The sequence below is a fragment of the Pristiophorus japonicus genome, chromosome 1 (assembly GCF_044704955.1).
Source record: "Pristiophorus japonicus isolate sPriJap1 chromosome 1, sPriJap1.hap1, whole genome shotgun sequence".
NCBI classification, from domain to species: Eukaryota; Metazoa; Chordata; class Chondrichthyes; family Pristiophoridae; genus Pristiophorus; species Pristiophorus japonicus.
Genome location: NC_091977.1, coordinates 226601857 through 226627697, shown reverse-complemented (window position 1 = coordinate 226627697; position 25841 = coordinate 226601857). Strand labels below are relative to the sequence as shown.

At 46.2% G+C, this 25841-nt stretch overlaps 1 protein-coding gene across 1 annotated transcript in view; it reads right to left on the bottom strand.

Moving 5' to 3' along the window:
* Nucleotides 1-25841, bottom strand: part of fam189a2 (family with sequence similarity 189 member A2) — a 159302-nt gene that overhangs the window by 35544 nt on the left and 97917 nt on the right. The window contains exons 4-7 of the mRNA XM_070887276.1: nt 20142-20276; nt 15084-15191; nt 12754-12887; nt 5321-5453 (exon numbers count right to left, since the gene is read on the bottom strand). Of these exons, the coding sequence (XP_070743377.1) occupies nt 5321-5453; nt 12754-12887; nt 15084-15191; nt 20142-20276 (510 nt within the window). The remainder of the gene's footprint in view (nt 1-5320; nt 5454-12753; nt 12888-15083; nt 15192-20141; nt 20277-25841) is intronic.

Genomic DNA, 25841 nt, shown 5'->3' with positions numbered 1-25841 from the left:
CAGTACTTTGTAGCCACGAGCTGGACGGAGAAGGAAGCGCTGCAAAAAGGAGAGTGGTCCCCCTCACAGTCTGCGGGGCACCAACCTACAGCCTCATGAAGAATCTTCTGGCTCCGGTGAAACCCACAGATAAGTCGTATGAGGAGCTGTGTACACTGGTTTAGGAGCATCTTAACCCGAGGGAGAGCGTGCTGATGGCGAGGTATCGGTTCTACACGTGCCAGCGATCTGAAGGTCAGGAAGTGGCGAGCTACATCGCCGAGCTAAGGCGACTTGCAGGACAATGTGAGTTTGATGGCTACCTGGAGCAGATGCTCAGAGACTTTTTTGTACTGGGCACTGGCCACGAGACCATCCTACGAAAACTTTTGACTGTAGAGACACCGACCCTCAGTAAGGCCATTGCGATAGCACAGGCGTTTATGTCCACCAGTGATAACACCAAACAAATCTCTCAGCACACAAGTGCTAGCAATGTTCATAAATTAACTAGAACTGTGTTTGCGAGCAGAAATGTACAGGGCAGAAACCACGAGTCTGCAACTGCCAGCAGGCCTCAGGTGACCCAGATGACTCGGAGTCCGTAACAAAGGATGAATGCAAGGCAATTCACACCTTGTTGGTGTTGTGGAGGCTTCCATTCAGCCTATTCATGCCGCTTCAAAGGTTATGTTTGCAAGAGTTGTGGAACAATGGGGCACCTCCAACAAGCTTGCAGAGGAGCTGCAAGCTCTGCAAAACCTGCTAACCACCACGTGGTAGAGGAAGATCGGTCCATGGTGGATCAAAGCAATTTCGAGCCTCAGAGAGGAGGCAGATGCTGAAGTACACGGGGTGCACACATTTTTGACTAAATGTCCACCTATAATGCTAAATGTAAAATTGAATGGCTTACCCGAAGCCATGGAACTGGACACTGGCGCTAGCCAATCCATCATGAGTAAAAAGATGTTTGAGAGACTGTGGTGCAACAAGGCACTCAGAGCAGCCCTGAGCCCCATCCACACGAAACTGAGAACGTACACCAAAGAGCTTATCACTGTCCTGGGCAGCATCATGGTCAAGGTCACCTACGAGGGCACGGTGCACGAACTGCCACTCTGGATTGTCCCGGGCGATGGCCCCACACTGCTTGGAAGGAGCTGGCTGGGCTAAATCTGCTGGAACTGGGATGATATCCGAGCGCTATCACATGTCGATGAGGCCTCATGTACCCAGGTTCTTAACAAATTTCCTTCCCTTTTTGAGCCAGGCATTGGAAACTTTTCCGGGGCAAAGGTGTGGATCCACTTGGTCCCAGAGGCACGACCCATTCACCACAAGACGTGGGAGGGAGAGTGTGGAAATCGAGCTGGACAGACTGCAACGCGAGGGCATCATCTCCCCAGTGGAATTCAGCGTGGGCCAGCCCGATTGTTCCAGTATCAAAAGTGATGGCACGGTCAGGATTTGTGGTGATTATAAAGCAACTATTAATAGTTTCTCGCTACAGGACCAATACCCACTACCTAAGGCAGACGAACTATTTGCGAAGCTGGCAGGAGGCAAGACATTCACCATTCTCGACCTGACTTCGGCCTACATGACGCAGGAGCTGGAGGAGTCTTCGAAGGGCCTCACCTGCATCAACACGCACAAGGGACTGTTCATCTACAACAGATGCCCGTTTGGAATTCAGTCAGCTGCAGTGATCTTCCAGAGAAATATGGAGAGCCTACTCAAGTCGGTACCACGCGTGGTTTTTCAGGACGACATATTGGTCATGGGTCAAGCACCTTCGAGCACCTACAAAACCTGGAGGAGGACCTCCAGCGACTGGATTGCGTAGGGCTGTGGCTGAAGAGGTCGAAATGCGTCTTCATTGCAATAGAAGTGGAGTTTTTGGGGAGAATGATCGCAGCGGACGGCATTCGGCCCACAGACGCCAAGACAGAGGCTATCAGGAGCATGCCCAGGCCACAGAACGTCACGGAGCTGCGGTCGTTCCTAGGACTCCTCAACTATTTTGGTAACTTCCTACCGGTGTTAAGCACCCTCTTAAAGCCCCGACATGTGTTATTGCGTAAAGGTGAGAACTCAGTATGGGGAAAAAAACCAAGTAATTACTTTTGAGAAAGCCAGAAACATTTTATGCTCCAACAAGCTGCTTGTATTGTATAACCCGTGTAAAAGACTTGTGCTAGCATGTGATGCATCGTCGTACGGAGTCGAGTGTGTATTACAACAAGCTAACGTTGCGGGGAAATTGCAACCTGTCGCCTATGCCTCCAGGAGCTTGTCTAAGGCCGAGAGGGTCTGCAGCATGATTGAGAAAGAGGCATTAGCATGTGTGTTCGGGATAAGGAAAATGCATCAGTACCTGTTTGGCCTCAAATTTGAGCTGGAAACCGATCACAAGCCCCTCATATCCCTGTTCGCTGAAAACAAGGGGATAAATACTAATGCCTCAGCAGGCATACAAAGGTGGGCACTCGCGCTATCAGTGTATAACTATACCATCCGCCACAGGCCAGACACCGAGAACTGTGTGGATGCTCTTAGTCGGGTACCATTGCCCAGCACGGGGGATGAAATGGCGCAGCCTGCAAACTTGTTGATGGTGGCGCAGCCCGCAGACTTGTTGATGGTCATGGAAGCGTTTGAAAATGATAAATCACCTGTCACGGCCCGCCAGATTAGGACTTGGACCAGCCACGATCCTCTGCTGTCCCTAGTAAAAAACTGTGTACTGCATGGGAGCTGGGCCAGCATCCCCGTTGAAATGCAAGAGCTAATCAAGCCGTTCCAGCAGCGAAAGGACGAGCTGTCCATTCAGGCAGACTGCCTGTTGTGGGGTAACTGCGTAGTGCTACCCAAAAAGGGCAGGGAGACATTCATCTCGGATCTCCACAGCACACACCAGGTATGGTAATGATGAAAGCGATAGCCAGATCCCACGTGTTGTGGCCCGGTATCGACTCTGCTTAGAGTCCTGCGTACAGCAATGCAGCGTGCGTGCTCAGTTGAGCAACGCGCCCAGAGAGGCACCACTAAGTTTGTGGTCCTGGCCCTCCAGACCATGGTCGAGAATCCATGTCGACTATGCAGGCCCGTTTCTCGGTAAAATGTTCCTGGTGGTGGTGGATACTTTTTCAAAATGGACTAAATGTGAAATAATGTCGGGAAGCACCGCCACCACCACCATTGAAAGCCTGAGAGCCATGTTTGCCACACACGGCCTGCCTGACATACTGGTCAGTGACAACGGGCCATGTTTCACCAGTGCCGAATTTAAAGAATTCATGACCCGCAATGGGATTAAACATGTCACCTTGGCCCCATTTAAACCAGCCTCCAATGGGCAGGCAGAGCGGGCAGTACAACCAAACAGAGCCTTAAACGAGTCATAGATGGCTCAATCCAAACCCGCCTGTCCCGAGTACTGCTCAGCTACCGCACAAGACCCCACTCGCTCACAGGGGTGCCCCCGGCTGAGCTACTCATGAAAAGGACACTTAAAACCAGACTCTCGCGGGTTCACCCCAACCTGCATGATCAGGCAGAGAGCAGGCAGCAGCAATAAAATGTAAACGATGGTCGCGCCACTGTGTTACGGGAAATTGATCTGAATGACCCTGTGTATGTGCTAAACTATGGACATGGTCCCAAGTGGATCGTGGGCACGGTGATAGCTAAAGAAGGGAGTAGGGTGTTTGTAGTCAAACTAGGCAATGGACAAATTTGCCGAAAGCACCTGGACCAAACGAGGTTGCGGTTCACAGACCGCCCTGAACAACCCACAGCAGAAACCACCTTTTTCGAGCCCACAACACACACCAAAGGATCAACGACACCACCCCGGACCAGGAAATCGAACCCATCACCCCAACAGCCCAGCAAGGCCAGGCTCACCCAGCAACCCTGCAGGGCCAACAACACGCCAGCCCAGCGAGGGCACAGCCAACACACCAGAACAGACATTTGTACTGAGGCGGTCCACCAGGGAAAGAAAGGCTCCCGACCGCCTCACCTTGTAAATAGTTTTCACTTTGACTTTGGGAGGGGGGTGATGTTGTGTATCTGTAAAGCATGCACTCCCATGTTCCACCACCAGGGAGTGCATCCCATGAAGTCCCAAGGGATCCCAGCATCCCTTGGGGGCACTGTATATAAGCCGGCCCCCTAAGGCCTGTTTCTCACTCTGGAGTGTCTTAATAAAAATTGAGGTCACTGTTACTTTAACCTCCCTGTTAGCAGTCTCATCTGTGTTAGGAACACAACATAATCATTCCAATTAAAGAGCCTTCTTGTGACTATACACTCCTCTGTCTCCCCCAATACAAATAATAGCATATTGTTCAGCTAGCTGGTGATATCTAGCCAATGTAAATATTAAATTCGAGATGCTTCCGGTCATGGAAAACTGTCCTCATATTGTAAATGTAAGTCAGTGTGTGTTTCCAAAAAAAAGGGTAGTTGATACTCAAATCTCCCAAAGTACCCTCCACCCCACTTGTACCAAATATATGTCTCGTGTTTACAATTGCCCTACAGATAGCAAATAGAGGACACCTTCCTGTCTGATGAGCATATTGAACACTGTTCAAAATAAGTTCTTGACTTAATACAAGGGTACTATATGGTTGATAGGCTATGCTAATAGGAACAGATTATTTTAAGCTGCTGAGTCAGAATCTGGGGAGGGGGTCTCCTTTGTGTTCCTGAAATTGGGCAGGAACAGGGGAGAATATCTGGGGTGGTGAGGCCTGCCGTTGCTGAATTTTCCTCCCTCACTCCCACTCAGACCACCGCTGCGAAAGGGGGTAGGGGGCCAGGGCTCCCCCTGTCTCCGACAGATACGAAGTCAATGTAACTGAATGTGGGGCGGGGGATATAACAGGTGGGCACTGCAATACCACCCACCATTTAGCGATGCCGTCCAAGACAAAATTCTGGCCTTGAGCTCTTTTTCAAAAGCTGGCTCTTCATGATCTCCAGTTGCACTCATTGGATAGGCACATAGGAACAGGAGGAGGCCATTCAGTCCCTCGAGCCTGTTCTACCATTCAATGGGATCATGGCTGATCTGTGACATAACTGCATATGCCCGTCTTTGCCTCTATCCCTTAATACCTTTGGTTACAAGAATCTATCAATCTCAAATTAAACATTAACAATTGATCCATCATCAAAGGCCGTTTGTGGAAGAAAGTTCCAAACTTCTACCACTCTTTGCATGTAGAAGTGTTTCCTAACTTCACTCCTGAAAGACCTAGCTCTCATTTCTTGACGATGCCCCCTAGTCCTAGATATGCAACGCTCCCAAGGGGGCTCTAGGTACCTGCTGCTCATCATTTTGATTGCTCACAACGGCTTCATATGGAGGAGGTGGCTCCACTGGACAAAAGACTTCAATCCCTTTCATTCTGGTTGCATAGATATGCGTCAGGGGAATCACGTCATTACTGAGAATCCTGGAACAACAATAGCAGTAACAGTAAGTCTTTGACTAAATCTACAGGTCATGACAAGACAACCGATTTCAGCAATTGCAGGATTACCTAGATTTTTATCTCCTGTTGCAAGAGTCATAGATCTTACTTAAACATGTTGACACATATATACATAGAGAGACATTTGCCAGATTATTCATCAGTGCTGTAAAGAAAACTATTTCAGTGATGACAATCTTGACATTAAAAACCATGATATATGTGGAAGAGCTCTTTGCTAATGATGTCGAATGCAACACATCATCATCATAGGCAGTCCCTCGAAGCGAGGATGACTTGCTTCCATGCCAAAAAGGGATGAGTTCTGTCATGTATTTCACCATCTTGCAATGACAATAGTTATGTAACTGTAACTCATGCACACTATACCTGTACCCTTGAAATGCACCCCCTGACCACAGGGGGTGAGCTTGCGGGAGACACTCCTCACCTGGGTTTCCAGGTATAAAAGGGGAGGTCCCATCCAGGGTCAGCACTCCTTGGTCCTGGGAATAAAGTGAAGGTCACAGAGTGACCGTGTCTGATATATACATGCCTCGTGTGAGTTTGTAACAAGGTGCAGAGACACTACATTTGGCGACGAGAAACGGGAATCACCGAACCACGAGGTTGGCCACCGGTGGCTCAGAGGAACGCTACTGTGTGGGTGAGGACTGGGACGACTTTGTGGAAAGACTCCAGCAGAGCTTTGTCACAAAGGACTGGCTGGAAGAGACAGTGGCTGACAAGCGGAGGGCGCATCTACTGACCAGCTGTGATCCACAGACGTATGCGCTGATGGAAGACCTGCTCGCACCCCAAAAGCCAGCGGACAAGTCCTTCGAAGAGCTCAGCCAGCTGATTAGTGAGCATCTCAAGCCGGCAAGTAGTGTACACATGGCCCGGCACCGGTTCTACTCTCACCAGCGTCGGGAGGGTCAAAACGACTCGGATTTCATGGCGGAACTGCAGTGTTTGGCCAGTCTCTGTAAGTTCACCGATGCCTGCAGGGGAGATGTTAAGGGACTTTTTCATCAAGGTCATTAATCATGCCGGCATTTTCAGGAAGCTCATAAAGACCAAGGACCTGACTTTAGAAGGGGCAGCGTTGATAGCTCAGACCTTTATGGCAGGGGAAGAGGAGACCAAGCTAATTTACGCACGCAGCCCTGGTTTTAATGTTGCGATGAACTAGGGAGTTAATGTTGTAAAAGTGATACAGAACCCCGCAGGCAGGCAACGGCAATTCGACACCGCCCAGGCAGGCAGGTACGGGCAATTCGATACCGCCTAGACAGCAACAAGCTCCAGGGTGGGCCCGCAACAGGGACAATGGAAAGGGGATCGGCAATTCACGCCATCACGAGGAACAATGCATCCCGTGATGGGACCATTAACACCCTCCATCAGAGTGCTTAGAAACAGCCAAACGGGCCATCAGACAGGAATGCCTGGGAATAGTCCTTTTGTTCACAGCACTCTCAGCTCATGCTGGAGGTGCGGGGGTAGACACACTGCCAAAAGCTGCAGGTTCCAGCTTTATACCTGTAGGATTTGTAATGTCAGTGGACATTTGGCCAGGATGTGCAAAAAGGCAGTAGCGAGGCTAGTCTGCGAGACAGTGGAAGCAGACAAAGGTCAGTAATGTAGGATGAGGCCTGGGAAACAACCATGGATGCTGAAGGTCAGAGAGTTCATGTGGCTGACGACCACAGCTCATACACTAAAACGCCACCCATGATGATGAAAGTCTTACTGAATGGCATCCCGGTGCACATGGAGCTGGATACATAGGTGACCTGGAAGATACATAGATGACCTGGAAGAGGGGACAGAGTGCAGTGTAACAAAATTTGCAGATGACACAAAGATTAGTGGGAAAGCGGGTTGTGTAGAGGACACAGAGAGGCTGCAAAGAGATTTGGATAGGTTAAGCGAATGGGCTAAGGTTTGGCAGATGGAATACAATGTCGGAAAGTGTGAGGTCATCCACCTTGGGGAAAAAAACAGTAAAAGGGAATATTATTTGAATGGGGAGAAATTACAACATGCTGAGGTGCAGAGGGACCTGGGGGTCCTTGTGCATGAATCCCAAAAAGTTAGTTTGCAGGTGCAGCAGATAATCAGGAAGGCGAATGGAATGTTGGCCTTCATTGCGAGAGGGATGGAGTACAAAAGCAGGGAGGTCCTGCTGCAACTGTATAGGGTATTGGTAAGGCCGCACCTGGAGTACTGCGTGCAGTTTTGGTCACCTTACTTAAGGAAGGATATACTGGCTTTGGAGGGGGTACAGAGACGATTCACTAGGCTGATTCCGGAGATGAGGGGGTTACCTTATGATGACAGATTGAGTAGACTGGGTCTTTACTCGTTGGAGTTCAGAAGGATGAGGGGTGATCTTATAGAAACATTTAAAACCATAAAAGGGATAGACAAGATAGAGGCAGAGAGGTTGTTTCCACTGGTAGGGGAGACTAGAACTAGGGGGCACAGCCTCAAAATACGGGGGAGCCAATTTAAAACCGAGTTGAGAAGGAATTTCTTCTCCCAGAGGGTTGTGAATCTGTGGAATTCTCTGCCCAAGGAAGCAGTTGAGGCTAGCTCATTGAATGTATTCAAGTCACAGATAGATAGATTTTTAACCAATAAGAGAATTAAGGGTTATGGGGAGAGGGCGGGTAAGTGGAGCTAAGTCCACGGCCAGATCAGCCATGATCTTATTGAAGGCAGAGCAGGCTCGAGGGGCTAGATGGCCTACTCCTGTTCCTAATTCTTATGTTCTTATGTATACCGGAGCTAGCCAGTCACTCATGAGCACCCAACAATTTGAGAGACTATGGCCACACAGAGCTAGCAGACCCAAACTGGAATGCATTGAGACGCAGCTACGTACATACACCAAAGAGATCATCCCAGTGCTGGGCAGTGCAAACTTGGTGGTAACGCACAATGGATTACAGAACCGGCTGCCACTCTGGATTGTTCCGGGAAATGGCCCCGCGCTTTTGGGGAGGAGTTGGCTAGATGAGATGAATTGGAAATGGGGGGATGTGCACGCCATTTCATCCGTGGAGCGAAGTTCATGCTCGCAGGTCTTGCAAAAATTCGAGTCACACTTTCAACCCGGTGTCGGAACGTTGAAGGGCACTAAAGTAGCGATACGCATCACTTCGGACGCCAGACCAGTGCACCACAAAGCCAGAGCGGTGCCGTACGTGATGCGTGAGAAAACTGAAAGTGAACTGGACAGGCTGCTCAGAGAGGGCATAATTTCGGCTGTTGAATTCAGCGACTGGACAAGTCCCATCGTTCCCGTCCTCAAAGCAGATGGCTCGGTTAGGATTTGTGGCGACTACAAAGCCACCATCAACCGAGTGTCACTGTAAGACCAATACCCGCTTCCGAGAGCGGAGGACTTTTTTGCCACGCTGGCAGGTGGAAAGCTGTTCACGAAGCTGGACCTCACTTCGGTCTACATGACTCAGGAACTGGCGGAAGATTGCAAGCTTCTGACCACCATCACGACGCACAAAGGATTATTTGTCTACAACAGGTGCCCGTTTGGCATTCGTTCGGCAGCGGCTATCTTTCAGTGAAACATGGAAAGCTTGCTCAAGTCCATCCCTGGAACGGTCATATTCCAAGACGACATCCTTATAACGGGTCGAGACACCGAGGAACACCTCCACAACCTGGAGGAGGTGCTACGCCGATTGGATCGGGTAGGCTTGCGGCTGAAGAAGGCCAAGTGCATGTTATTGGCCCCAGAGGTCGAGTTCCTGGGCAGGAGGATTGCCGCAGACGGGATCCGGTCCACTGAATCAAAAACTGAGGCGATTCGCCGGGCGTCCAGGCCCGGCAACATGTCGGAGTTGTGATCATTCTTGGGACTTTTGAACTATTTTGGTAACTTCCTGCCGAACTTAAGCACATTGTTGGAGCCTCCGTAAAGGTTGTGAATGGTTTTGGGGGGATTGTCAAGAACGGGCTTTCAATAACCTGCTGTGTTCCAACAAACTGTTGACTTTGTATGACCCCTGTAAAAAAACTGGTTTTAACATGCGATGCGTCATCCTACAGGGTTGGATGTGTATTGCAGCAGGGTAACGATGACGGCCGACTCCAACCGATGGCTTACGCCTCCAGGTCGCTCTCCCAGGCGGAGCATGGTCAAAAAGGAAGCACTCATGTGTGTGTACGGTGTGAAAAAGATACACCAGTACCTTTTCGGTAGACAATTCGAGCTAGAGACGGACCACAAGCCGTTAATATCCCTGTTGTCCGACAGCAAGTCTGTCAACGCTAACGCATACAGCGATGGGCCCTCACGCTGGCTGCGTATGACTACATCATACGGCACCGGCCAGGCACTGAAAATTGCGCTGACGCACTCAGCAGGCTCCTACTGGCCACCACCGAGGGGCGTTGGAGCAGAGCACTGAGATGGTCATGGCCGTTGAGGCTTTTGACACTGCGGGTTCCCCCATCACAGCCCGACAGATCAAACCCTGGACCAACAGGGACCCCCTCCTATCCATGATACAAACTCTTGCCGCTCCTTCATCCCTCCTGCTGTGCCTGGCCGCACTGCAATCAGCGACCTGGCTTCGCAGCTGTCAAACTCCTGCTCCCTGCAGTGGTGTACCGCCGCACGTTGCTCCCTCCAATGGCCCCGGCCTGCTGATGGTCTTGCAGGCCGGAACCGCGCCGATTTCCGGGCAACGCAACACACATAATGGTCTATAGTAACATGACAAACGGCAGCAGAGCCCGTGAATGCCTGTTCACCTGCCAATTACCCTTCCCGTTTAATTCTTTTTGATCTAGGTTTCTTCAGACCACAGCGCCTCAATTTTAAAATTCTCATCCTTATTTTCAAGTCCCTCCATGGCCTCACCCCCTCTCTATCTGTGTAACCTCCTCCAGCCCTTCAACCCCCCCCCCCCCCCCCCCCAAGATCTCTGCGCTCCTCCAATTCTCTCCTCTTGCGTATCTGCAATTTTAATCATTCCATCATTGGTGGCCATGCCTTCAGCTGGCTAGGTACTAAACTCTAGGAATTCCCTCCCCAAACCTCTCCGCCTCTTTCTTCTTCTTTAAGACACTCCTGGAAACCTACCTCTTTGACAAAGCAATTTTTCATCTGTCCTAATATGTGGCTCGGTCTCAAATTTTGTTTGATAACGCTCCTATGAAGTGCCTTGGCACATGTTACTATGTTAAAAGCGCTATATAAATGCCAATTGTTGTTGTTGCTTCACTACTACTGCAATGTACACTTAGAGGCAAAGGACATGGGTCAGCCGTATCAGGTTATAAATACAGGTGGCTTTATTCTCGATCACGAGAGGCCTGCTTAAACAGCGCTGGGTAAAAAATAGATGTAAGCTTGACACACAAACAATATGACACTCCAGGATTACTCCCCTTCTGCACCCTGGATTTCGGTCTTCTTTGGAACCCAACATGTGCTCAGCGCAAGTACACCTGGAGCTAGTGAGTCCGGGCATATCGGCTAGCCCAATGATGGAGGTGGGGCCCACCTGAGGGCAGGCAGGATGGCAGTCACAGCTAGACATGGTTAGCATTATAACTTGGGTGTTGCAGGCTGCCCTTTGCCCAGTTCAACACCTGGTCATAGAACAGTAATGCAGGGCACAAGAGCTTTTCTAATCAACCAAGAGCTTTGTATTGCTTACAATGAATGTACAGCACAGAAACAGGTCATTCAGCCCAACTGGTCTATGCCGGTGTTTATGCTCCAAACAAACCTCGTCCCACCCCTCTTCATCTCACCCTATCAGAATCTACTTCTATTCCTTTCTCCCTCATGTGCTTATCTAGCTTCCCCTTAAATGCATCTATGCTATTCGCCTCAACTACTCCTTGTGGTAGCGTGTTCCACATTCTCACCACTTCTAGGTAAAGAAGTTTCTCCATGAATTCCTTATTGGATTCATTACTGACTATCTTATATTTATGGCCTCTTGTTTTGGACTCCCCCACAAATGCAAACATCTTCTCTATGTCTACCCTATCAATCCCTTTCATAATTTTAAAGACCTCTATCAGGTCGCCCCCTCAGCCTTCCCTTTTCTAGAGAAAAGAGACCCAGCAGGTTCAACCTTTCCTGATAGTTATAACCTTTCAGTTCTGGTATCATACTTATATGCTTTGACATGGGGCATAAGCAGAAGACTTGCCTGTTTGCACCCTCTCCCTGCCCACCGGAATTCCCGCCAGTTTTTACTCGGCAGATCCAGGTTCCACCCCATGTCGTGGGCAATCTGTCTAGACTTGCGCCCCACACACCCTACTGTGGAATGCTGAGGCCTGTATGTTGACAATTGAATGACTAAGGCAGGCGTATAGAATGAAATCCTCAGATTGGACTGGACTAGATGGAGCCCGTTCAGTTTCTAGAGCCTTTACCAGCTTCAACCCGAAACAGAGATGTTGTGACACCTGGGAGAGACAAATATCAGCGAGAAGTCTTGAATCAATTCATAGGAACAGGAGGCGGCCATTCAGCCCCTCAAGCCTGTTCTGTCATTCAATGAGATTATGATTGATCTGTATCTTAACTCCATCCACCCACCTTGGTCCCATATCCTTTTATACCCTTGTCTTGAAAAAGTCTCAAATTTAAAATTAATTGAGCTAGCATCCACTGCTTTTTGAGGGAGAGAGTTCCACACTTCTATTACCCTTTGTGTGAAGAAGTGCTTCCTAACTTCTCTCCTGAATAGCCTTGGCTCTAATTTTAAGGTTATGTCCCCTTGTCCTAAAATCTCTCACCAGCAGAAAAAGTTTCTCGCTATCTACCCTATCAATTCCTTTCAAAATCCTAAAAACTTCCATTAAATCCCCTCTTAAACTGAGTTATTCCAGGGAATACAAGCCTAGTTTATGTAATCTCTCCTCATAATCTAACCCTTGGAGCCCTGGTAACATTCTGGTGAATCTGCGCTGATGTCCTTCCAAGGCCAATATATCCTTTCTAAGGTGTGGTGCCCAGAATTATACACAGTACTCCAGATGTGGTCTAACCAGGGTTTTGTATAGCTGTAGCAAAATGTCCGCCCCTTTACATTCTAACCCTCTAGATATAAAGTCTAACATTCCATTAGCCTTTTTGATTATTTTTTGTACTGAGAAGAATACTTCACCCACATCTCTTTGGACCTCACTTTTCACCATTTAGGTTTGGTTTAGTTTAGTACGTGTCTTTTCCTAAAGCCTCTAACAAATGGTAATAAGTTGAAAGGAATACCCTCCTTACCGTGGATTAATCCTGGGAGTGTAGGAACAGAAAGTGGAAAAATACGGAGGAGGTGGGATGGGTGGAACAAATTCATCGGGGTCAGGAATCTGGCGAGCTCTTTCAGACTCTTCATGGGGAATCTGGGCTTCAACCTGAGGAAGCAATGAAGAACCATGAGATATGTCCCAGTGTGGCAAAATCCAGACAGATCTTGAATACATAAACGTCTGCAGTAACATATAAAAGGGGAGAAATGGCATTTTATAACATTAATGCTGAACTAACTGCAAAAGAGGAAATTGTTCATTGTTTCTGGGCTGTTCTCTAGTTCTGGGTCATTAATGGTCAGCACTAGAGAGTCGGAAGAAATCCATTTATTCCCTTATCACAAAGGAATTTTAAAAATGTGGGCATGTCTTCAAATACACTAGGAATCTCTAAATTTTAAAGCTAAAAGCAGCAGGAATATATACATTCCCTTTTAGTTTGAATTACCAGATTAAATATATTAATTGCAGGAGAGATAAAATAACCCCTCTTTTTTACATTAACGTTTTGTCTCTTTTCTTTATTTACATTCTTTCCCTTTACTCCATTCAGGACTGTACTGGAAACATAAAGTTCATCCGTAACTGTACCTAGAAAAGACAGGTTAATATTTCAGAGCTAGCCCCTCAGTAGAACCATCGTGAACTGTGCTCTTCATCTGGAAGCCTTCCGTCTGAACATTACATAAGAAATAGAAGCAGGAATAGGCCATTTGGCCCCTCGAGCCTGTTCCGCCATTTAATAAGATCATGGCTGATCTGATCATGGACTCAGCTCCACTTCCCTGCCCACTCCCCATAACCCTTCATTCCCTATCATTCAAAAATCTGTCTATCTCCACCTTAAATATATTCAATGACCCAGCCTCCACAGCTCTCTGGGGCAGAGAATTCCATACATTTACAACCCTCAGAGAAGAAATTCCTCCTCATCTCAGTTTTAAATGGGTGGCCCCTTATTCTGAGATTATGTCCCCTAGTTTTAGTTTCCCCTATGAGTGGAAATATCCTCTCTGCATCCACCTTGTCGAGCCCCCTCATTATCTTATATGTTTCGATAAGATCAACTCTCATTCTTCTGAACTCCAATGAGTATAGGCCCAACCTACTCATGAGTCTTCATGAATCAACCCCCTCATCTCCAGAATCAAACTAGTGAACCTTCTCTGAACAGCCTCCAATGCAGGTATATCCTTCCTTAAATACGGAGACCAAAACTGTACGCAGTACTCCAGGTGTGGCCTCACCAATGCCCTGTACAGTTGTAGCAGGACTTCTCTGCTTTTATACTCTATCCCCCTTGCAATCAAGGCCAACATTCCATTTGCCTTCCTGATTACTTGCTGGACCTGCATACTAACTTTTTGTGTTTCATGCACAAGGACCCCCAGGTCCCTCTGTACTACAGCATTTTGTAATTTTTCTCCATTTAAATAATAATTTGCTTTTTTATTTTTGTGGAATCTCTCGTGCCTCTTAATATGTTCTGGGGCCACATGCAGCACATCTCTCCCTTTGCCAGTGGCCCTCACTAGATTTACCACTCCGTGTATCTCTGGACCTCTATTTATGGCTTGGTTGGCTACGGGATGTGGCCAGAGTGACACTCTGTTGCCTATCCAATGTTTTGTCCAAACTTATCACTTGACAATTGCCCAGCACGATACATTAGAAATAAGGAGCTCCATTGTGCAGAGAACTGCGAGCTTGGATATAGCTCCCATCATTCCTTGGGGCATTACTGAGTGAGGCCCTCACAGAAAAATAACTTGCATTAATACAGTGCCTTTCACAGCCTCAGGATGTCCCAAAGCACTTTGCAGCCAATGAAGTACTTTTTCAGGTATAGTCACTGTTGTAATGTAGGGAAATGTAGGCAATTTGCGGACTGCAAGGTCGCACAACCAGCAATGTGATAATGATCAGATAATCTGTATTTGGTGATGTTGGTTGAGGGATGAATATTGGCCAGGACACCGGGAAAAAAAAAACCCTACTCGTCTTCGAATAGCATCATGGGATCTTTACATCCGCCTGAGAGTTTAACGTCTCATCCAAATGACAGCACCTCCGACAGTGCAGCGTTCCCTCAGCACAGCACTGGGGAGTGTCAGCTTTGATGTTGTACTCAAGTCACTGGAGTGGGTTAAACCCACAACCTTCCAACTCAGAGGTGAGAGTGCTACAGATTTTGATTGGGATTATGTCCCTTTGAGTAAGGAACTGCTTGTAATCCTGGCCATTGAAAAAAAAAGATTAGTTGAAAATGAAGGCGTAAATATGGAGGTTTAATAAACTCACCGTCTGAGGTCGTCTGCCAGCGAATATCTGGAAATATTGTAAGGCAGCAGCCACAACGCACACTGTGGTGGTCAACGCATTGAGCACACATATGGCAAACAGAAGGTCCTGAAAAGAAGAATGGAAACAATTTAACAAAGCTGCATTCTCCACACAGTGCTAGCCTAGGAGCCATGGTTGTCGTTGTAGAGGCCATAAATATAAGATAGTCACTAATAAACCCAATAGGGAATTCAGGAGAAACGTCTTTATCCAGAGAGCGATGAGAATATGGAACTTTCTACCACAAGGAGTGGTTGAGGTGAATAGCATAGATGTATTTAAGGGGGAAGCTAGTTAAGCACAGGAGGGAAAAAGGAATAGAAGGATATACTGATAGAGTGAGATGAAGTAGCGTTGCTAAACACTGGTATAGACTAGTTGGGCCAAATGGCCTGTTTCTGTGCTGTGACTTCAATGTAATTCTGTGTATTGAACCTGAGTTAATTCCTGAAATTGAGACTGACTTACTATAAAGACTTTTCTCATGAATTGTGCAAACCTCCAACAGGCTGGATATTCAGCATTGGAGAGCAGTTAACAAACCACCAAACCAGCATAAAACATGGTGCTTAATATGGGCAATGACTTATCCGCAGTGATTGTCAGAATCTATTATACTTGAACCGAATTAGAGTAGAGTGGCATCAAATGTTGTGCGGGTGTGTAAAAGGCGAAAGTATTTCTAGTTTCTAGTAATTCAGTACATAGAAACATAGAAAATAGGTGCAGGAGCAGGCCATTTGGCCCTTCGAGCCTGCACCACCATTCAATATGATCATGGCTGATCATGCAACTTCAGTAACCCACTCCTGCATGCATAGAAACTCAAAAAGTATGTTTCTTCCAGGCATTCCATGTAATGGATTATTTAGACGAGTTCTAACATTGCTTAGATTGGTGTAGATTTCACAAACAGAATTCTTCAAGTTTAAGGATTGTTCTCCTTAGAGCAGAGAATGTTAAGGGGAGATTTGATAGAGATGCTCAAAATCACGAGGGGTTTTGATAGAGTAAATATGGAGAAATTGTTTCCAGTGGTAGGAGGGTCGGTAACCAGAGGACACAGATTTATGGTAATTGGCAAAAGAAGCAGAGGAGAGATGAGGAGAATTAAGAACATAAGAACATAAGAAATAGGAACAGGAATAGGCCATCCGGCCCCTCGAGCCTGCTCTGCCATTTAATAAGATCATGGCTGATCTGATCATGGACTCAGCTCCACTTCCCTGCCCGCTCCCCATAACCCCTTATTCCCTTATCATTTAAGAAACTGTCTATTTCTGTCTTCAATTTATTCAATGTTCCAGCTTCCACAGCTCACTGAGGCAGCGAATTCCACAGATTTATAACCCTCTGAGAAGAAAAAATTCCTTCTCATCTCTGTTTTAAATGGGCGGCACCTTATTCTAAGATCATGCCCTCTCGTTCTAGTCTCCCCCATCAGTGGAAACATCCTCTCTGCATCCACTTTGTCAAGCCCCCTCATAATCTTATACATTTCGATAAGATCACCTCTCATTCTTCTGAACTCCAATGAGTAGAGGCCCAACCTACTCAACCTTTCCTCATAAGTCAACACCCTTATCCCCGGAATCAACATTGTGAACCTTCTCTGAACTGCCTCCAAAGCATGTATATCCTTTCGTAAATATGGAAACCAAAACTGCACGCAGTATTCCAGGTGTGGCCTCACCAATACCTTGTATAGCTGTAGCAAGACTTCCCTGCTTTTATACTCCATCCCCTTTGCAATAAAGGCCAAGATACCATTGGCCTTCCTGATCACTTGCTGTATCTGCATACTATCCTTTTGTGTTTCATGCACAAGTACCCCCAGGTCCCGCTGTACTGCGGCACTTTACAATCTTTCTCCATTTAAATAATAACTTGCCCTTTGATTTTTTCTGCCAAAGTGCATGACCTCACACTTTCCAACATTATATTCCATCTGTCAAATTTTTGCCCAATCACTTAACCTGTCTATGTCCTTTTGCAGATTTGTTGTGTCCTCCTCACACATTGCTTTTCCTCCCATCTTTGTATCATCAGCAAATTTGGCTACGTTACACTCAGTCCCTTCTTCCAAGTCGCTAATATAGATTGTAAATAGTTGGGGTCCCAGCACTGATCCCTGCGGCACCCCACTAGTTGCTGGTTGCCAACCAGAAAATGAACCATTTATCCCGACTCTCTGTTTTCTGTTAGTTAGCCAATCCTCTATCCATGCTAATATGTTACCCCCACCACCGTGAACTTTTATCTTGTGCAGTAACCTTATATGTGGCACTTTGTCAAATGCCTTCTGGAAGTCCAAATTCACCACATCCACTGATTCCCCTTTATCCACCCTGTTCGTTACATCCTCAAAGAACTCCAGCAAATTTGTCAAACATGACTTCCCTTTCATAAATCCATGCTGACTCTGCCTGACCGAATTTTGCTTTTCCAAATGTCCTGCTACTGCTTCTTTAATAATGGACTCCAACATTTTCCCAACCACAGATGTTAGGCTAACTGGTCTATAGTTTCCTGCTTTTTGTCTGCCTCCTTTTTTTAAATAGGGGCGTTACATTTGCAGTTTTCCAATCTGCTGGAACCTCCCCAGAATCCAGGGAATTTTGGTAAATTACAACCAATGCATCCACAATCCCTGCCACTACTTCTCTTAAGACCCTAGGATGCAAGCCATCAGGTCCAGGGGATTTATCTGCCTTTAGTCCCATTATCTTACTGAGTATCGCCTCCTTAGTGATTGAATGTTTTTATGCAGCGAGTTGTTGTGATTTGGAATGCACTGCCTGAAAGGACGGTGGAAGCAGATTTAATAGTAACTTTCAAAAGGGAATTAGATAAGTACTTGAAGGGGAAAAATTTTGCAGGGCTATGGGGCAGGGAAGAGGGACTGATTGGATAGTTCTTTCAAAGAGCCAGGACAAGCACGATGGACCCAATGGTCTCCTTCTGTGCTGTATGATTTTATAGCATTTAGTCCGAAATAGTGCCAGTACAACATAGGTTCTATTCAATTGGATTCCTGTCCTGCTCAACCCTACACAACAGGCCGCAAATTTGTAAAGCTCCCAAAACACAGAATTGAGAAATAACAAATAAATCCACTGAATTCACGTCTTCCAAACTGCTCAAATAGGATTACTTAATGGGACTGAAGGCTGCTAGCTCTAGAGTAATTCATGTTGTTCCATCTGTGCTCAGAGTTGTAGCAATGGGACCATGTGTTAGCAGAGGAATCCATAGCTGACTACAGCAAGTGCTTTACTGTATGTCTAGTTACCGTATATACTCGCGTATCATGCGACTTTTGAAGACCTAAATTGTAACCTAAATTTGGGGGGTCGCATGATACGCGAGATACAAAATTTGCGGGTGTGAAGTGCTGGCCAAGATTAGGCTGTTAGTCTGTTAAGCAGACCGTATCCACGCTGAATCTCGGCAGGTATCTCCTGGGCTGGATTGCAGCCTCTATTGTCGCTTGTACTGTATCGGGGGGGATGAGAGTCGCGGAGGTCGGGGGGGGAGAGAGAGTCGCGGAGGTCGGGGGGGGAGGAAAGAGACCGGACCGGATCCGACCCGGCCCCTGCTCTCCCTACCCCGGCGACCCGACCTCCGCTCCCCCAACTCCCCCCCCACCCGGCAACCCGACCTCCGCTTCCCCCCGGTGACCCAACCCGACCTCCTCTTCACCCCCCCCCACCCCTCCGGCGACCCGACCTCTGCCACCCACAACTCCCAAACACAGTAGAGGCTGTGGCTGAACGACGCTAGTCAAGCCAGCTGGAACGATTGCTGTATCGGTGTTCGATTCGCGAACAGCTTTCACAGCAGAATCCACTCGATGTTTCATGTTAAGGTCTGTATTCGATCTCAAAAAAGTGACTCGCATGATACATGAGATATATGGTAAAATCATGTTTTGGGGACGAAAATTTAGGGGTCGCATGATACGCGAGATCGCAGGATACGCGAGTATATACGGTATGTGATTGATGCTCACACTTGACGCTCTCATGAGATGTTAAGCCAAAGTCTCTCTTTCCTGGTACCATTCTAGTAAATCTCCTCTGCACCCTCTCTGAGGTCTTGACATCCTTCCTAAAGTGCGGTGGCCAAAATTGTTCACAACACTCCAGCTGACACCTAACCAGTGTTTTATAACGGTTAGCATAACTTTCTTGCTTATGTATTCCATGCCTTTGTTCAGTTTTGACATTTTCAATGAACCCCCAGCCTCAATAGCTTTTTGGGGAGAGAATTCCAGATTTCCACTATCCTTTGTACAAAGAAATGCTTCCTGACATCACCCCTGAACGGCCGAGCTCTAATTTTAAGGTTATACCCCCTTGTTCTGCACTCACCCATCAGAGAAAATAGTTTTTCTCTATCTACCCTATCAAATCCTTTAATCATCTTCTGCACCTCAATCAAAAAGAGGTGATCTAATCACGGTGTTTAAAATGATAAATGAGTCCATAGGGTAGATACAGAGAAACTGTTTCCTCTGGTGGTGGAAACCAGAACAATCCACTGCCCTTTGTGTGAAGAAGTGCTTCCTGGCATCACCCCTGAACGGACTAGCTCTAATTTTAAGGTTACGCCCCCTTGTTCTGGATTCCCCCCACCAGAGAAAATAGTTTCTCTCTATCTACCCTATCAACTCCTTTAATCATCTTAAACTGGGGGTATTTCTAGAAGTGAGCTTCTTCCACAGGCCATGCCCCTTGACACCAGAAGGATAATTTCTTTCATAACGGCCAGCCAACATTTAACACAAGTTACTCAAAGAAATCCTGACTTAAGGATCTGAAACCTATGCAGAATTAAAATGTGTACCTAGTTTTGTGCGTTTGAAATACTTTCTTTTTGGTCCGTACTGATTTAATGAATCCCATTTGGTTTGGTTTTCTTACTTGGTCAGGATTTACCCAGAATTTTGGTTAAGAGTTTCCCAACGACACTTTGCAGTTTCTCAGTGGGTTCCTCGTTAAGTCTGAACTGTACCTTAAGCACAAGTCGGACAGTGTCACAGGAGACGGACAGAACCGGGTATAATATTAGAATCTCCTTCTTATCGTTGCATTTTGTTGCCTGGTTGTCTTCACAGCAGAAGCAACTATTGCCCTCAACAATCTTGACCTTTAAAAAAAAACAGAAAAAAACATCAGAGGTGTGATACTTAGAGATGCAACACCTTTTACCTCGACCTTCCCACCATCCAAGGTCCCAAACACACTCCTTCCAGGTGCAACAACACAAGAACAAGAAATAGGAACAGGAGTAGGCCACACGGCCCCTCGAGCCTGCTCCGCCATTCAATAGGATCATGGCTGATCTGATCATGGACTCAGCTCCACTTCCCTGCCCGCTCCCCTTGACGCCCTTATCGCTCAAAATTCTGTCTATCTCCACCTTAAATATATTCAATGACCCAGCCTCCACAGCTCTCTGGGGCAGAGAATTTCACAGATTTACAACCCTCAGAGAAGAAATTCCTCCTCATCTCATGGGTGCCCCTTTTTCTGAGACTATGTCCCCTAGTTTTACAACGATTTATTTGTACTTCTTTCAACTTGGTATATTGTTCACAATGCGGTCTCCTCTACATTGGGGAGTCCAAATCCAGATTGGGCGATTGCTTTGCGGAACACCTCCATTCAGTCCGCAAGCGCGACCCCGAGCTTCCGGTCGCTTGTCATTTTATTTCTCCGTTTCACTTTCATTCTCTCTCTGACCTCGGCCGCTTAAACTGTTCCAACGAAGCTCAACGGAAGTTCGAGGAATAGCACCTCATCCTTCAATTAGGCTCTTTAGAGCCTTCCAGACTCAACATTGAGTTCAACAATTTTAGATCAGAGCAACTGCTCCCATTTTTTCAGACAGCAACTGTTGGTAATGATTCTGGTATTTGCATTTACACCACCTGTAGACCCATTTCTTTTCTCTTTACTTCTCCCATTACCAGCTCCTTTTGCCTTGCACCATCATCCCTTTTGTCATTTAATCTCTCCTGCCTTCCACCCTATCACAGACCTTCCCTTTTGTTGTTTCCTTCCCTCCTCCCTTTCCATGTCTCTGTTCTTGCTTAAAAACTGTTACATCTCTAACTTTTTCCAGTTCTGACGAAAGGTCACCGACCTGAAACGCTAACTCTGTTTCTCTCCACACATGCTGCCTGAGCGTTTCTAGCACTTTCTGTTTTTATTTCAGATTTGCAGCATCCGGAGTAATTGGCTTTTGTTTTAGAGGTGTGATAAGAGGGCTAATTTAATCCAACACTGGCCGGCTCCATGAAATCATACTGTCCGATACAGCCATTATTTGTCAGCTTTTGCCGATTCACACCTAAACATTTACCACACCGCTGGGCATTATTTTATTATAATATACACTGACTGGTTATGTCTTGGCAGCAATGTTAAACTGAAGCCCCGTCTGCCCTCTCAAGTGGATGTAAAAGATACACTATTTTTCGAAGAAGAGCAGGGAAGTTATCCCCGGTGGGTAGCACTCTCGCCACTGAGTCAGAGACATGCCAGAAGGTTGTGGGTTTGGGTCCCCCTCCCGAGACTGGAGCACATAATCCAGGCTGACACTCCAGTGCAGTGCTGAGGGAGTGTTGCACTGTTGGAGGTGCCGTCTTTCAGATGACGTTAAACCAAGGTCCCTTCTGTTCTCTCAGGTGGATGTAAAAGATCCCATGGCACTATTTTTCAAACAAGAATAGGGGAGTTATCCCAGGTGTCTTGGCCAATATTTATCCCTCAACCATCATTACTAAAACAGATTATCTGGTCATTATCTCATTGCTTTGTGGGAGTTTGCTATGCGCAAATTAGCTTCCACGTTTCCAACATTACAACAGTGGCTTTAATAATACTTCATTGGCTGTAAAGCACTTTGAGATGTCCTGAGCTTGTGAAAGGCGCTATATAAATGCAAGCTCTTTCCTTCTATTAGTTAACTATTGATTATCAGTTGATAGACTTCCATTGATTGCAGCATAATCATTAACCTTAATCATCATATTTTAATTTAACTGTGTGAGCACTATATTGATTCCATTAATGACTTAAAACTAAACTTATAACTTTATATTAAGATTGGTAGACTGGGCAGCAGTAAAGATCATTCATTGAAGTGTGGGAACTCCACTGGGAGTTGAATTGGGTTGGGTCAAGGGCAACCTTGGAATATAGGCATCGCTGGCAAGGCCGGTATTTATTGCCTATCCTTAGTTGCCCCTTGAGAAGCTGGTAATGGGCCGCCTCCTTGAACCGCCATAGACCTTGTGGTGAAGGTGCTCTAATAGATGATTTTAGGTAGGGAGTTCCAGGAATTGGACCCAGCGATGATGAAGGAACGGCCGAGTATATGTCCAAGTGGGGATGGTGTGTGTTACTTGGAGGATGACTTGGAGGTGATGGTGTTTTCATGCGTCTGCTGCCCTTGTTCTTCAAGCTGTTGGAGGTCGCGTGTAGAGTCATTCGGAGAAAACAGCAAGGGAATGCCATATGTTTTAAGGAAAATCACTCAGGCTAATTTCAAGCACTTTCTTGTGGCTACTTACAGATTACTGCTCCCATTGACCAAGGAGTAAGTCACCTGCTTACCCTCGTTGACAGCAATGGAGCTTTAGGCTGAAAGATTACATCGCTGGCTGCTAATGACCTCACCAGAGTTTCTCATTTATTTTATTCCAGTTTCATTAACACCCTTTTTTAAATAAAAAATAAGCGTTACATGCTTCTACTTTTAAATCATCCATATCAAGGTGCCCGGGTGCAAACCAGGCTAATGGGCGTCATCTCCTCCAATCTGTTCGCTCACCTTGTGCAAACGTGGCTTATCTTTATTTGTCCATTTCCTTCTTGTAGACTGGCTCAAATTGGGAACCAATGTCCTGCCAGACTGCGCCATGGTGCCTTGTACTGCAAGGCATGGGTCAATTGGTAGCACTCTTGCCTCTGAGTCAGAAGGTCGTGGGTTCAAGTCCCACTCCAGAGACTTGATCATAAACTCTAGGCCGGCACTCCCAGTGCAGTACTGAGAGAGTGCTGCACTATCGGAGGAGCCATCCTTCGGATAAGACATTAAGCATGCCCCGTCTACTCTCTCAGATGCATGTAAAAGATCCCATGGTACCATTTCAAAGAGGAGTGGGATAATTATTGCCGGTGTCCTGGCCAATATTTATCCCTTAACCAACATCACAAAAAAAACAGATTAAATAACATAAGAAATAGGAGCAGGAGTAGGCCATTTGGTCCCTCGAGCCTGCTCCACCATTCATCAAGATCATGGCTGATCTGATCATGGACTCAGCTCCGCTTCCCTGCCCGCTCCCCATAACCCTTTATTCCCTTATCGCTCAAAAATCTGTCTATCTCTGCCTTAAATATATTCAATGACCCAGCCACCACAGCACTCTAGGGCAGAGAATTCCATAGATTTACAACCCTCAGAGAAGAAATTTCTCCTCATCTCAGTTTCAAATGGGCAGCCCCTTATTCTGAGACTATGCCCCCTAGTTTTAGTTTCCCTATGAGTGGAAATATCCTCTCTGCATCCACCTTGTCGAGCCCCCGATAAGATCACCTCTCATTCTTCTGAACTCCAATGTATATAGACCCAACCTACTGAACCTATCCTCATAAGTCAACCCCCTCATCCCCGGAATCAACCTAGTGAACCTTCTCTGAACAGCCTCCAATGCAAGTATATCCTTTCGTAAATACGGAGACCAAAACTGTACGCAGTACTCTAGGTGTGGCCTTACCAATACCCTGTACAGTTGTAGCAGGACTGCTCTGCTTTTATACTCTATCCCCTTGCAATAAAGGCCAACATTCCATTTGCCTTCCTGATTACTTGCTGTACCTGCATACTATTTGTGTTTCATGCACAAGGACCCCCAGGTCCCTCTGCACTGTAGCACTTTGCAATTTTTCTCCATTTAAATTATAATTTGCTTTTCTACCAAAATGGATAACCTCACATTTTCCCACATTATACTCAAACGCCAAATTTTTGCCCACTCACTTAGCCTGTCTATATCCCTTTGCAGATTTTTTGTGTCCTCCTCACAATTTGCTTTCCCACCCAGCTTTGTATCATCAGCAAACTTGGCTACATTACGCTCAATCCCTTCATTCAAGTTATTAATAGAGATTGTAAATAGTTGAGGCCCCAATACCGATCCCTGCGGCACCCCACTAGTTACTGTTTGCCAAACGGAAAATGACCCATTTATCCTGACTCTCTGTTTTCTGTTAATTAGCCAATCCTCTATCCATGATAATATATTACCCCCAACCCCACAAACTTTTATCTTGTGTAGCAACCTTTTATGGGGCACCTCATCGAATGCCTTCTGAAAATCCAAATACACACATCCACTGGCTCCCCTTTATCCATCCTGCTCGTTACATGCTCACAGAACTCCAGCAAATTTACCAAACATGATTTCCCTTTCATAAAACCATGTTGACTCTGTTGGTTGCATCAATCTTTTCAAAATATCCCGCTACTCCTTCCTTAATAATGGACTCCAGCATTTTCCCAACGACAGATGTTAGACTAACTGGGCTATAGTTTCCTGCTTTTTGTCTGCCTCCTTTTTAAAATAGGGGCGTTACATTTGCGGTTTTCGAATCCGCTGGGATAGCCCCAGAATCCAGGGAATTTTGATAGATTACAACCAATGCATCTATTATTTCTGCAGCCACATCTTTTAAGACCCTTGAATGCAAGCCATCAGGTCCAGGGGATTTGTCCGCCTTTAGTCCCATTATTTTACCAAGTACTACTTCATGAGTGATAGTGATTGTATTACGTTCCTCCCTCCCTATACCCACTTGATTCTCCACTATTGGGATGTTTTTAGTGTCTTCTACCGTGAAAACCGATACAAAATATTTGTTCAACGTCTCTGCCATTTCCCTGTTCTCCATTATTAATTCCCCAGTCTCATCCTCTAGGGAACCAACATTTACTTTAGCTCGTCTTTTCCTTTTTATGTACCTGTATAAACTCTTACTGTTTATATATTACGTGCTATTTACTTTCATAATCTATCTTCCCTCTCTTAATCATTTTTAGTTGTTCTTTGCTGGCTTTTAAAATTTTCCCAATCCTCTGGCCTCCCACTAGTCTTGGCCACATTGTATGCCCTTGTTTTCAATTTGATACCCTCCCTTATTTCCTTAGTTAACCACAGATGGATATCCCTTCTCTTACAGTCTTTCCTTCTCATTGGGATATATTATCTGCTTATTATCACAATGCTGTTGGTGGGATCTTGCTGAGTACAAATTGGCTGTCAAATTTCCCTACATTACAAGAGTATCTGCACTTCAAAATTACTTCATTAGCTGTAAAGCACTTTGGGACGTCATGAGGTCCTGAAAAGTGCTATGTAAATGCAATTTATTTCTTTACTTGTCAATGACCTTTAACTTATGACCCTTGTATTCAGTTATGTCATCACATTTTGCAGATTTCTCAGAAAGGAGGCCTGAACTGCCCCTGGTTTGACCTATGTATAGGGTGTGTGTGTGGCTGCTGAGTGTACTGGCAATGTATTGTCAGTGCTGAGGTAAATATAGATGTTTGAACCTTCAGTTCCATGACTGAAAGATTTGTGAAGCAACAGATGAGAACAGGAGAAAAGCACTTTTTTTTTTAAAGTCAGTTTATTTTTCA